We start from the raw sequence: 15624 nt of genomic DNA, 5'->3' as shown, positions 1-15624 counted from the left end.
AAAAAATAAGAAACCTGTTATTACTGAGAATATTTTGTGTCCCGGTTGATGCTCTCGTATACTTCTAAATAATAGAAATACATATATTATTAGTGTGTTGTTTCAAAGAGGCCATCTACGTAGAGATTTGTCTGAAAGCAAATCGGCAGGCAAGCAATTTACCTGATGTAGTGATCTCAGAGACTAGAAACTTGTGTGCCAATAGATAGGTCTAATAAAATACCACAACCAGAAAGCCCATGAGATACTTGTCTGTCGGAATTTATTGGCTATATAATTTCCCACCTTTGATTCAAATGGCTAATAAGTAATAACTTCGCACGCCAACACCTGTAACTTTTCCTTTGATCAATTTTAAGATATATAATTTGACATTTTAGACATTGACCTTTACGAGACATTATACACTTTTGTAGAAACCATTACTCATTAGCTCAAACTTAGATCTGAAAGGAATGAGATCTTCTCTTCGGCTCGAATCGTGCAATAGGTGAAACTCGAAAAACCTGATTGCCATTCATCGTCCGACCAAAATTATAATTTAATGAATAAAACAAAAAAGAAGAACAAAAAAAAGGTCAATCTATACAGGTTATGTTGCTAGGTTATTTAATCGAAGATACGAATCTACTCCGGTCCCAGAAATCGTATGCGTAGTAAATATATAATACATATGTATGTACATACATCAAGTGGAATTTGTGTTAAACCAGGAAGAGGAAACCTGAAGTGAAGTCGAACGAAGGATATCAGAAGGTTACTCGTTCATTTCTAAACGAAAGTGGTACAACACGTGTTTTGGTTACCGGTTGTTGCACACAGAAACCAACTTGCGACTTCTTGTGAAATTATCGCAACTAAATCTATAATACGTGTGGTAAAAAATATACGGTGAATTTACATGCAAACGTATTTACATGCATGTGCATGTACTACATTTCAAAATCAATTATTCCTTAATAGAAAACGATACATTTTTAGCCAAATATATAGTATTTACATATTTTCCAACCCTTTCCACTCGTACATATTAACCGTCATATTTGAAAGCGGTTGAAGTCAAACAGAAGTTTGACTTAATTCACAAATTGTTATCACTTCTTTTAATTGGATACGTTTTTTCTATCCTTCAAATATATGTATGTATGCTCGTCGTGAGAAAATTGCAATATTATCCTTGTATATAAATAAATTAATATATTTTGTGGATGTAGAATGTTTTAAAAATTAAGCAATATATAAATAATCCTTAAGCATTGCAACACAAAAGTTTGATTTTATGCTTTTTCTATGAACTTGAGACTATCTACATACATATATCCATATAGGAGCCACTATATTTGAAAGTGGCGGAAGTCCAATTTTCAGTTCCAAAAAAACTATTTCTGTTTGACTTCATTCACAAATTGTTATCACTTATTTTAATTTGATACGTTTTTTCTATCCTTCAAATATGTATATGTATGCTCGTCGCGAGAAAATTGTAGTATTATCCTTGTATCAATATCTTGCAAATAGAATAATATCTTTTGGGGATGAAGAATATTTTTTAAATTAAGCAATATATAAATAATCCTTTCGAAGAATCCTTTAGAAGAATAGACGTATTTAAACACCCAAAAACTGATTTTATGCTTTTTCTATGAACTTATGATCTTATGATAGTCGTAAGTTATGACTATCTACATACATATGTATATCCATATATGTACATATGAGCCGTTATATTTAAAAGTGGCGGAAGTCCAATTTTCAGATCCAAAAACGTTATTTCTGCTTGAATTAATTCACAAATTATTATCACTTCTTTTAATTCGATGCGTTCAGAATCTTAGAAAAGCAGAATAAACGTATTACATGGCACCAGAATTTTTTAATACTGTTAAATGCAAAATGTTATATTTAATGTTCTTGAAAAATGGACTTATGCCATTTTGAGTTATAACGGATCATATATCGATATATGTATGTATGTATGTATGTATAAGTTCTTGTATATTTATATTTATAAAATATTGAAAAATTATCTCACATACATTTTTATAAGATAAATCTAGAAAAAAATGTTGTATTTTATATTTTAAAATAAACATAAGAATTTGAAATTTATTGAAAAAAATACGAGCTCAAAGGCATAGTATATTAAATATTTAGAAAAAAACGAGCATCTCTCGGTAAACGGCTTCAAAATTAATTTATTATTTCATCTCATCTTATTATATTCAATCTGCTTGTTCAGATCTTTTTTTTAATTTAATATTAATTCAATAGCAACCATTTGGCATATGTAAGACTTGATTCAATTTAATGATTTATTTCTAAAATGACTTTTTTCAAAATCTATGCCTATTTACATCACTTTTTCGTGTCAGTAGGTTCGTCTAATTTCTTCAAAATATTAACGCTTCTTTTCAAGATAAAATTAAATAAATGACAATAATTGCTCGTTTAAAACTATAAAATACTATTCTTTGTACGTGATATATTTCGTAATAGGCTGAATTTAAATGTAACCTATTCAAATTTTGATCTGCATGAATAAAATATCAAATACTCGAAATTTTCCATACCGAGTGTAAAAAAGCCAGGAATTTAGGTTAGGTTTTTTATAATATTGACCGTATGAATAAATTGATTTAAAAAAAATTGACTTGCTGATTTTTTAGAAACGCATGATGCTCTTTTTAGTTTGGTCGGTTACGTTGACATGTCAACCGATTTTTTTGCCATAAATGCCGTTGCTAAAAATAAAAGTTGATTGTCATGGTATCGAAAATGACACATGCATTATATTTTAAAGGGCATCATGACAAGCTTGATTCATGCTTACAATGATTCTAACAAAATTTAATCCAAACTTAACCTAACCTAATACGCCTAATCACAATCCTAACCTAACCTAATACGTTTCATATTTATTTATTTTTTTTACAATTTCGCCATAGTGACATTACAGATTAGCTCCAGGTCGCCACTATGGCTAATTTATTACAAGACATTGAAAACTCGTAATTAACGAGACATCTAAATACATAATTATTACATACATACTCATGTAAATCGAAACAATACCTGACATCTATGATCAGACATTACGAACATCGTATAAATACGATTAATAACATTTTTCATGTAACAATACGAATTTTTACATTCGATAAACAACCACAGAGACATCTATGGTGAGAAATCTGGTGAACGTTGAGATATAACAATAACTCTGATAAGAAACGATCGACCTCGACGAACCAAGGTCTGACCAACAACGAGACTCTTACTGGTAATCGAACCCGTGACGTCAAGCACGAAATAATTCAATACTCACCACTAGACTACGCTTCTGGTTAAATATAAATAGTAATACAGAAATTTTCAACCCATGATTTTGCCATCGACCAATGAGCGAGTACCATTTTACTATCTAATGACAAAGTGTATATATTAGTACTTTTCAAAAGGAATTCGTAATTTATTCATATGGACAAGGTTGATACAAATATGAATGTATGCTCGTTCATATCGCTGCACAAATCTACAGTTTTCGATTTAAAACCACCAAACTTAGTATATCATGGTACCTTAACATCCAAGGAATTCTTATGTGTATACAGTGCCGCTATGCAAATCTACAGTTTTCAATTCAGAGCCATCAAATTCATAATAATCCACTTTGACTAAGACAACGGACGGTTTTGCCATAGTGACTTTGGCATACACGAACAAAAAAAAAATTGAACGATTGAATCTTTGTCTTAAATAGGCCATGTTTGAAAAAAATGATGACTAAAGGAAATAATTCATGACTTCTTCGAGGTCTAGGTCGCTTACAGTAAGTTTCACAGCAGAGAGCACATCGATTTGTATTTGACGAGAGTTGCGGCAAGTCAAGCGCGTAATATCACTCGCCTGTCCTACTTTCACTTTCTTGTTTAATTTACCGACTAAATTACACGATCTGCTGGCCAATTTTCAAGAATGTGTGATAATAGGCTTCCACCATTCGATAACGGTCTTTATTGAAAATGCCACGACCAAAAAAAAAAAAAAAAGAATGTATAATAAGGAAATGACGTGAACGTCGTCGCGATACTAGCTAGTAAAAAATGGCAAATTTTTTATGAACACATTGCAACATGTATTATGCATTTATTAATAAGATAATATTTTACAGCGACATTGAATTTTTATGAAATAGCCATAAAAAATATTATATTTATGTAAGTATTCGGTGGTAAAACATGTACGCTTCGAAATTGGAATTGATTGGAAGTCATTGCAATATTTTCAAGGGGGGGAGCAAAATTTGGCTTTACGAAAGGTTTGATTTTAATAGATATAGTCGATCTGATTAGCGTGAGACTTTCGAGAATTAAGTTTATTTTTAATTATATCTTATTTAACTACATATATTATTACAGTATAATTCAATGCATGGTCTTAGTAACAATAATACTGTAAGCTTTGCTGTCCACAACATGACGTTGACAATTATTTTTATCATCTAAATAATACGAATTTCCATTAATATAAAATCTATACGTATTCCAATAATAAACGAATAATATCAACAACTTACGTATTTTATTGTTAAAATTTTATTAATGTAAATATTTAAAAATACTAAGCACGAATTCAAAACTAACAAAAAATAAAAGTCAAATTCTACCGACCGTTAATAAACGAATAATATTGTTGCGTCGGGGTGGGTGGAGGATCCATGTAAAAGGCCAAAAGTCGTTTCACAGCATTTATTGATGATTAAGGAGATACACGCACTGGCAGTGCTCAGTCCAGAATGATCTGATATCGCCTAAGTATCGCCTTAAAAGTGATAGATCTCTCAGGACATCTTCGACGTCTAATTTGTTTACCTATTGTTATGGTCACGTACGGGTATGTCTTCCCCCGACATTCGCTCCCACGGTACAGGTCAATTCTGCGAAAGGACCAATACCAGCCAACTCGGTCGCCATTGTTTAGCCTACATGCACTTAGCTTATCGCTAATCCTTAAAACCACTTACACCGGTCACACGGTCTCTCAGGACGCTACCCGGCCTAATCCGATCGCAATTACTCGGCGGCTCTTTTTAATATACGTAACAATATCAACAACTTACGTATTTTAAATTAAAATTTTATTAATGTAAATATTTCAAAATACGAAATACGAACTCAAAACTAACAAAAAATAAAAGTCAATAGTATAGACACACGAACAATTTTGTATTTCTTTACAAAAATGCAATGCGAAACTGAAACGAAATGTAATTGGCCAGGGGAGGTGAATGCGATAGCATGTACATTTTTCGTAAATCTCATGCTAGATTGGTTCGACTAGATATTATGTCAAATAATATCATGTTTATTTATTTATTTAATAAACAGAGAGAAACTTACAGCTAAAATCAAGATAAAAAAATAAATAGTTCAACATAAGCCAGTTAAAAGTTTCTTCAAATAGCATAAAAATTAAAAATGGAACTTGCTATGAAGGCCAATAAAAAAGAAAAAAAATAACAATACAAAAAGAAAATAGTGACAAATTTGTAAATAATAGTAGAAAGTAATAATAGATTATGGTGTATAATAGTAGAAAATTAATCAAAAAGGATTAAGGTAAAAAATAAATAACGGGTTAAAAAAAAATCTTGCAAATAAGTTCCTAATAGTAATTGAACTATCGTGAAATAGGTCAATATTCACATCTATTATCATAGATATTATGATATTATATATAGATATTATATCAAATGATGTCATATTTCTGACCTAACCAAATTTGGGGGGGGGGGGGCTAATTCTAGATTAGTTAAATGGTGCTTAACAAAATATTTTTGCAATCTATGGGGGTGAAAGAAATGCAATGACAGTGCAGTTTAATGTAACGGTCGGGAAGGAAGCAAAGTAGTAGCCTCCTAAGTAGGCCCCTATAGTACTTTCCCATAGTGATAGTGGATAAAGTCTAGATATGGATGTGAAAATAATGAATTGACAGTATTGTTGTAAACACGACTGTTTAATATGACGGGTGGGCAGGAAGTAAAGTAGTAGCTACCAATATGGTCGAATCGGTTCAATCTCAACCATGTACTAGGGCACCTATGTATAGGGCTCCCCCCTGGTGATAATTGATGAAGAAGGGAAAGGAATGAATAACGAACCAAACTCGACCATGCCCAACAAATCTTTTGTTCAAAAATGTTTAATTCGGCAGATATAACACGCTTTCATAAACTACGCATTTTTTGATAATTTCGTTAGTGAGCAATTTCACGAACTGTCTGCCTACAAATCGTTCCTTCGGTGGGATATACCTATACATACTACCATATTATCTCTACTACCATTTCTGATTTTAAAAGACAGTTAGGGCGAAATCACACAGGGAAGAACGGCACGTCATATGCTTGGCACGTCTTATCTTTTTCAAATACAAACACACTGTTCACATAAATCCTCATATTGATAATTATAATTAACAAATCGCACGGTTAGAAATTGACATTGCATCGAATCGAGGGGGCAAAGAGGTTAGATGACACATTTAACGTAACTCGTTTAATCCCCCTGCTTGATTAACCACTTACTATAAAAGAGCACAATTCATTTTCCTATGCAAATTCTTATGTATCGTTCTAATTTGACTTTTTCCAGAGGCTTTCAAGCAGCTACCGTGGATCGTTTGCCTTCCTCGGCGAAAACAGGAGGAACGGTAAAGCGCAGATTTGCACATTTCCCGCCATTTTGAGAGACGACGGCGACCATTTTGCACGCCATTTCCTCTACCCATTCCTTTTCGAATATTAAATGGCGAACCCTTTGTAATATTCAAGACGCGACGTCGTTTCGGCCCAAAACGACATTAAACTTGCAGCGCATAGCTCCAACCAGAGCTTGTCAAAAGCAAACTCAAAACGAGGGATTTTACATCCCTATGTAATATACCTGAAGCTCATTTCATACCAAAAAACCTCACTGACCAACACTCACTGCCACTTAATAACAGACCGTGTATAAATACATATTTCATATATACATAAATACTTTATCATACACTAGCAATCTCCACTAAAGAACATATGAACCATTAGATGATACCATTTAACATTTTACTATTAAAATGCGAATAAACTTATTTGCCTACATTTTCTATTTAAATTTTATGTCAAATATCAAACCTTAAGCTTTTAAACCTTCATTTCTAAACTTGCAATATTGTAATATCTAGTGTGTAGTGGGGGTAATTTCCATTTGAAGTTGCAAAAACAAAAATGTTTTCTACGACTCTACTTGCTGGTGCATTGCAGTTTATTTAGAAATAAATCTCGGAAGCTTAAACGTTGATATTTGAATCAATTTTAAATTAAAGTTAATAATATCATTCACAATTTTCACTAATAAGCAAATAAATTTATATATTTTTCAAATTATTTCACACATCAAATATTGGGTCGTGGGTCTTAACATACATATGTAACCTTAAAACCGAATATTTTACAAAAAAATAATTAAATCATGCTTGAGAATCATCTTCTCAGCTAAAATCGTAATAGAAAGACGTAGATTTTAATTCGGTTCGACATATACTTTGCAAGTTTAATACGCGTATTTGTTATCGTTGCATAAATCAAGTTCAAATGTTGATCGGCTGCGAAATTACGTTCAAAATAGCTAATTCTAACAAAGTTTGACAACCTGTGGGGACAGACTGATGCAATCTTAGCCGCAGAACAATTTCCTTCGAACGAAATTAAGCATGATTTGCAATCGTATATCTAAACGTCGCAAGACTTGTCTTAAGGTGGAGCACGGAACTACGTATATATATGTATATATCTAACCTGCACATACATACATACATACATAAACACATAATTATTCACATAGTAAATTATGCTGTTGTTTTGATGCGTACTAATTTAATGACTTCTTTAGTGTTATCATCGTGCAAGATAGCGTTGTGTTGTTAGCGAGATATTTTTGCGTTTATGCAATGTTTATTGTGTATTATTTATGTCATATTTTCGTCTATTCGCCTGTTTGTTGATGTGTTTGCTCACGTTTGTGCGATTGTTGATTTTTTCTGCGACGCTATTGTTTGGTATCGTATTTATGTTTGTCTATTTCGTTTGTTGCAGAAACTTGAGCCGAACGCTTCTTCAATCCACTGTTCGAAATGGGTGATGGTGAGTATCTCGAAAGTTATTCTCGTTTATATTTAAAATAAGTCAAGTATGATGACACCCTCTGATCTCATGCTAGAATCATTTAAATATTGGAATTGCTTTTTTGAAAAGATTCAATCATTCATAACTGGCACTATTTACCTTGTGAGAATTATTGTAATGAACTGAGGTTTCAATTGCGGAACATTTCATACATTTTTTGTTCAACTTTAGTTCAATACTGCAGGCTGACTGTAAGTCGCCAGGTTAACTTATAATTCTGGATACAAAAAGCATGCTTTCTCCATTCAGTATACCAAATGTTTTGATTCTAAATTGAAAAAAATCATGTTAATGACGCAAAAATACCGGCTATGAAAGCATTTTATATATATGTAAGTTTGAGCGCTAATGTAGGGAAACTTAAACAAGACAAAAGTTCTACTTCCGGTTGGCGGATTTTGTTCAAATTTTTTTTTTTATTTAACATTACTATTAATATTTTATACATAAAATATCAAGAAGATAGAAATAATTTTAGAGGTCAAAATAAAATAATGAAATATTGTTTTGAAAAAAATTACTACTTCCGGTTTACAAATTTGAGCCAAAACCTTATCAACTCTAAGTTAGTATCTAAAAAATACAAATATAACGTGATAAATTTAGTGGTGTGGAAAAAATGGTGTCGTCACAGCATTTTAGACTATTCTAAGAGGAAAAAATCTCACTTCCTGTTTATAAAATTTGATTTTCATCACATTGATTCAAAGATTATACTTGAATTTTCTCATGAAGAGCACACAGTCGAAAAAAATCGAACAAGAGTAAACTACCACTTCCGGTTGACGGGTCTTCACTTAACTTTATATATTGCTTGGAGTTAAGCTTTAACTTCTAGATATAAAATTTCAGCTCAATGCGCCGAAAGGTTTCTGAAAAATATATAAAAAGCCTCGATTCTCTAGAGTAAAATTACTACTTCCGGTTGATTTAAAAATGTTAGTGTATGAAATTTATCATTTTTATTACAAAAAATGTATATATGTACATGTGAATATCAGAACATCAAGCAAACATTCATAACATACTAGACGGAAATGCCCGGCGTTGCTAAGGCAAACGAAAATTGAAAAAAATCTTAAAATGACCTTTTATCATGATCTACCAAATTTGACACACACACACATATGTGTATGATAGAAATTTCTCTCGAAAACAATACTCAATACTTCAATACTTTATGTACATAAAAAAAATAAACAACTCCACAAGGCAAAGATCCCATATATTTAATTCAATTTTTAACAGCGACCTCTAATTTTCGGCCATCTTTAAAATGACCGACATTGACCGGACAAAATATTAGCATTTTTTCATTGCAAACCGAACCACGATTAGATATGCGCTATATGTTTTGGTCTCGCCTTTTGATACGAGATTATTCAAATAATAATATAAATAATAACAAAATGGTGAAGTTCGAGTGTGTGTGAATTAATGTTAATGTCATTTGTTTATTTGAATAAACAGTTTCGATTTTGTTGAGAGTTGCAATAACATGTAATTTCAATCCAGGAACATTTCGATCGCGGCAAAGGTTATCTCGTCACAGGAATTCTAACGATTCTTAAATTTGTTTATCGAAACGATATGTCGGCCAATGTCAAACGATGTCGGCTTATTAATAAACCGAATGTTTGTTTATACACTAAATTAAATATAAATACACCAAAATAAAAATGTAAGACACACATATGTATGTATAAAGACGGCGACAGAAGCAAGGACATGTTTGCTTTTTTTTGATTTTATTTTAAACTCAATAATATCATTTATATACGAAAGGTTTCATTTTACTAGATATGAATACTCGATCCGATGTAGCGTGAAACTACGTGAACCGATCATGCTGTCGCATTCGTGTAACGTGTTGTAAGACTTTCTTTATTTTTATTAACCCTTTGAGTGCTGACGTCTTTTCTGTTGAAAGTCCGCCACGCTGAAAATTTCGCCAACATTTCCAACTAGAATTATTTTGAAATCCAATAGAAAGCAGGTATAAAAGTGTAGCTAATCCAAAACAAACCCTACATAAGTACCACCGAGGATTTCGAGTTTTGTAAAGGTGTGTTTAGACTCTCTAATATATCTTGCAACAATATAAAATAAACAACATAAGTCTATAAATGAATGTATTTTTTCAAAACTAGTTCCATCTTCTTCATTGTTGTTAAAATGTAATGCTCACAATCTAAATGCCAAGCCATAATCTAAAATACTCAGCAGTTGGAGATTTCCATCGGGAAATTCTGCTATGGTTATAAATTCACAAATTCCGGTGTAAACCAGTCTTTATAAACATTGACACAGATTATCCATGTTCAATGCATTTTTTTCAATGGTAACTGGAAAGGCTTAACGGGTAGTATTCTTGTTTATTTTTTACATGCTCAAAATACAACGCCTATCGGCGTATTTCAGGCTCATGGAGTTATTGGCAAAACGCAGATCGGCATTGGTCAGCATTCAAAGGGTTAAGTTATTTATTATTTAACTATTTAATATTATTACAATATAATACAATGCAAGTTCTTAAATAATATTACTGTAAGTTTTGCTGTCCATAACATAACGTTGACAATTACTTTTATCGTCTAAAAAATATATATTTCCATTAATATAAAATATATACATACGTATTCCATGCATAAATTAATAATATCAACAACTTACGTATTTTATATTAAAATTTTACTAATGTAAATATTTCAAAATACAAAACACGAACTCAAATCTAATAAAAAAATTAAGTCAAATTCTACCGACCGCTATACGCACGAACAATGTTGTATTACATACTCGTACTTCACTAAAATTCAATGCGAAACTGAAACGAAATGTAACGGGTCGAGTGGGGGGTGAATGCGATAGCATATACATTTTACGTGTGTCTTCATACAGCGAATGGACTATAATCAGGATAATTTAAAGGTATATTCACACTTGCACGTAACCAGCAGTACGAAAAGTATTCTTTTGGTACGGTTAATATGAACACATTCATATTTAACGTAGCGTAGACGTAACAGCAAGTAACAGCAGTAGCCGACAAAATCTATTCATACTATACATGAGCACATGTCACCGTAACGTATCAAGCAAACCCGGTATTTTTAGCCATGCGCATATTAATATTTTCGAAAACGTCATATTGTGACAATATTAATATAACCAGGGGCGTCATAGGGGCAAAATATTTCACCAGTAAGGAATGACTTTCTAGGTGGGGGGGGGGGGTTATTATATTAAAAACTAAGTGTATATGAATTTTAACTATTTATTTTAATCATTTTTTTTATTTATATATTTTTAACACTAAAATTAATAGTAAAATTATTTTAAAAAATCTATTAGGAGATTTGGTTTGTTGGTATAGTATATAAATTAATGTTATTGGTAAATTTGGATACATGAAAAAAATCGTAATAGTGTTTTATATGCGCTTTCAAACTTTTAATTTTTCTTCTTTTTGTTTGAAAATTTTGTGTTTCATTTTTACTCAAAAACTTAATACAATAATCCAATAACTATGATAATAATCATAACAAATACATTCAAAAGTTATTCTTTGAACAGATTACATTTTACTTTAGAACTTGTCTACTTGTTTCCAATTGATTTGGCTTAATTCTGATTATATTGATGACAAATAATAATTAATCGATAACACTTCGGCTTCGTCACATTGAATAAAGCCATGACAAAACAACTCGTCAGTGACTTACGAATCACCATGTATGTACATATATATCCATATATATTGGACTGTATACAGCCCAATTCAACAGTCATATTATATTATATTAAACATGAATTGATATTTGTGTAACACGTTCATAGAATGATTGACAAGCCAATATAAAAGGACTTGGTATTAGATAAGTGTCATTGTCGCGTCATAGGTACATATTAGATATATGTACATATATGCATATGTTATGTATGTATTAAAAGGCCAGAAAATTCAATGCTTTCATCCAATCTACATACATAATGTAATGTACGTGTGTATTAATAAATTATTCCACATCGAGATTAAATCCTTCACATTCAAATGACGAATGGCGAAACTTCGCCGAGAAATGTCACATTGAAAATTCGATATGTAAATGTCAGAGCTTCATACGATCGCCAATAAAAAATCACAATAATCTAAGATTTTTTGTAATTATACAATATCATATGAACTCGAACAGAACTGGATACAAGGGGCGAAATCACACAGGGAAGAATGGCGCGTCGTGTGCTTGGCTGCCCGCTGTTGGGGATCTCCTACATGTCGTCAAATATGGGATACACCGTTATCGATAACTGTCGAGCAAGGATAAATACAAGGATAAAATTTTACCGAAAACAATCCAGGGGGTGATTTTTGGACTGTGTGTGCCGTGAATACGTACTATGAAGGCATGCCACATTTTATTCGATTGTTTAAAATTATCTAAAAAAACCATGTGAAGAGGATCCTTCAGTGTGATTTCGCCCTTATGCTCGTTTACTATAACGATTTATTATTTATCAACAAAAAATATACTATATATTTTTAGATTACTAAAAAAAATTTTTTTTTCCTTTTTGTATAATTTATTATAATATATTATATTAAAAAAATATATTATACAATTCCTACCAAATTGGCCACCTAGCCTCATTTGTCACCATTATTTGAATTTAAATTCAAATTTATAATAATATTGTACAAAGTTGACCATAGGTGTCACCTTGGTAAAAATAAATTTAAATTATAAAATATTTTAATAAATCTATTTAAATAATAAATTTAATAATTTATATTTAATATATTTTAATATACATATTTTTTATATAATATATGTATGTCAGTTTTTTAAAGTTGGTTCATAATTTAATATAGCGAAGTTCTATTGTGATATTACATACATACATATAATGAAAATTAGTAAGATAGTTTATTAGCATTCAAAAGTTCGCAATTAGCAAATACCTGATCCATTACCTGAATAATCACATCTTTAGAGAGTAATACACCACATTTTTGGCTAAATTGAGTTAATTACACTAAGCAACAAAAAAATTTTGTTCTGTTTTCATATTTCATATCAATTATTTATCAATTCCTTTCCAAAACTTGAAGTTGAAATGTCAACGGGCAAAATACTAATAGAAAATAAAAGCAAAAAGAACTGGCATTTAGCTGGAGTTTTATTTATATAATCAATCTATCTAATTTAAGATAATTATGTATACTTATGGAGCATAGACTATTAAGAGGGCTGTACACCCAAAACCTTAATTTTGTTACCGTTCCTTTCTTCGATATATATATTGAGTGTATGTATATATTGAGTGAATGCGACAATATATATCAATATATATATTGAGTGAATGCGACAGTTGCGCTTCGACCAGATAAAACGTATTTTAAATTGACAAAATCGAGGTTTCGTATTCAACTATTTTCTCCTCCAAAACTGGACCAATTTTTAAAAAAATTTCATCATCGGTATGAGAAAGATACTTTCTGTGCATCTATCGGCATATTTTTTTTAAAATCGACCGTTAAATAAGCACGCTGGACTCGTTTCGTGGGTGTAAAAAAGAGGCGATTTTATAGATGTTTGGCGGCTCCTAGTTCCTATAAAAAATAATTAATCAAAAAAATAAAACGATAGATGCACCCCAATGGTGGATATCCATAGCATATTAAAAAATACTTTCTCTAGTGCCATAATTGAGGAAGGGAGAAGTATAGTACGTTTGTATGGACAAGGCGCTGCTGTCCAGCCCTCTTAACAACAGTTGCAATAAATGTCCCTCGATTTATTGCAGAATTTTTCGATTTCTAGAGCAATTGATTGCTTGTAACGACGAAAAACCTCAATTCACAATAGATTATACTACGATTCTGAAAAATGGAATGATCATTTCAAACTAATGACGTTTGCTTGAAAGTTTAGTCAATTCATTCGACAAAAGACACTTTACCCAGCAATTTGTCGCTCGATAAATTCCTCGCAGCATCGCTTGCTATGAAAAATTTCGTAGTGAGCAACTGATTACGCAATAAATTGCTTCTGTATCTCATTTGATCACCGATAACGACACGTCACCAACTTCACAATCTAAATGAATCTCTTGTAAAATTCCAGATAGAAGACCAAGAGGAGGTCATTACCTCTCGGACTCGCCGAATGCAGTCCTCAACAAAACCATCGTGACCAAGTACATGGACTTGCCGATTCCGAACGACAAGCTCCAGGCCACTTACATCTGGATCGATGGAACGGGAGAACATTTGAGATGCAAGGATCGCACCATTGACTTCATTCCAAAGGAACCCAAAGGTAACATATCACAGACCACAACATCACCATGGCAAAAATGCTCGGCGACTCATTCTTACCTTTTCGCATTAGATGTGTTCATTGAATTGTTCGTGTATGTATGCTTTGTGACTTTTCAGACTTGCCCAAGTGGAACTACGATGGCAGCTCCACAGACCAGGCTACCGGTCAAAACTCTGACACTTTCCTATATCCTCAAGCCATTTACAGGGATCCATTCCGACGAGGCAACAGCATCCTTGTCATGTGCGACACTTACAAGTACAACTATGAACCGACTGGTAATTTTCCTATCTATTATATAATCACTAATTATACTATAAACTCATTTAAAACATAATCTGAAGAGTCCACTGTTCATATCCCGATATAATCGTGTTTCGCTTTACCCAAGAGATTCACCTCTGAAAAGTTGTCCATGACAGGTCAGCTAAGTTAGTAAGCCAGGTCAACTAAGCAATTAAGTTAGATCGGCGATCGACGGTCGATCTGGATTAAATAACAATCCAGATCTTGTCTGGCAAAGGTAGACGTATATTAATATATAATATTTTATATAGAAAATAAAATACAAAATAAAAATACGTCCGTTTTGAATCGAAGAATATGCCAAACTGAGGGATGCGGTGCATCCGCTCTAAAATCGCCAGACAAATTGAACGACAGATTAACGGACGGCTGCTTTAAATGCAATTCTCGTCTTCTCGAATGATAGATTGCACATCAGATGACGAGTAACCTTTCGATGTGCACAGATGCAATTATTAAAATAGTAATTATTAAAATTGAGTTGGATCTTTCAGGCGAGTTTAATAAGGCAAGATCCAACTCAATTTTAATAATTGCAAATGTGCATATCGAAAGGTTACTCGTCATCTGATGTGCAATCTATCATTCGAGAAAACGAGAATTACGTTTAAAACTGCCGTTCTGTTAATCTGTCATTTATTTGTCTGGCGATTTTAGAGCGGATGCACCAAACCCCAAACTGAAAAATGCAGAAATGTCGAGTATTCGGTTTCCTTTGGATATTTCTAGTTCTCGGCAATAAAATTTATGACTTTTTACATG

At 32.0% G+C, this 15624-nt stretch overlaps 1 protein-coding gene across 1 annotated transcript in view; it reads left to right on the top strand.

Annotated features, from left to right (window-relative positions):
• Positions 1-15624, top strand: part of LOC143922605 (glutamine synthetase 2 cytoplasmic-like) — a 49641-nt gene that overhangs the window by 30244 nt on the left and 3773 nt on the right. The window contains exons 2-4 of the mRNA XM_077445919.1: positions 8141-8188; positions 14359-14553; positions 14673-14834. Coding sequence (XP_077302045.1) covers positions 8179-8188; positions 14359-14553; positions 14673-14834 — 367 coding nt within the window. The 5' untranslated portion in view covers positions 8141-8178. The remainder of the gene's footprint in view (positions 1-8140; positions 8189-14358; positions 14554-14672; positions 14835-15624) is intronic.

This window comes from Arctopsyche grandis, chromosome 2 (genome assembly GCF_051622035.1).
Source record: "Arctopsyche grandis isolate Sample6627 chromosome 2, ASM5162203v2, whole genome shotgun sequence".
Lineage (NCBI taxonomy): Eukaryota > Metazoa > Arthropoda > Insecta > Trichoptera > Hydropsychidae > Arctopsyche > Arctopsyche grandis.
The sequence above is the reverse complement of the archived record's forward strand: the minus strand, read 5'-3'. Positions and strand labels throughout refer to the sequence as shown.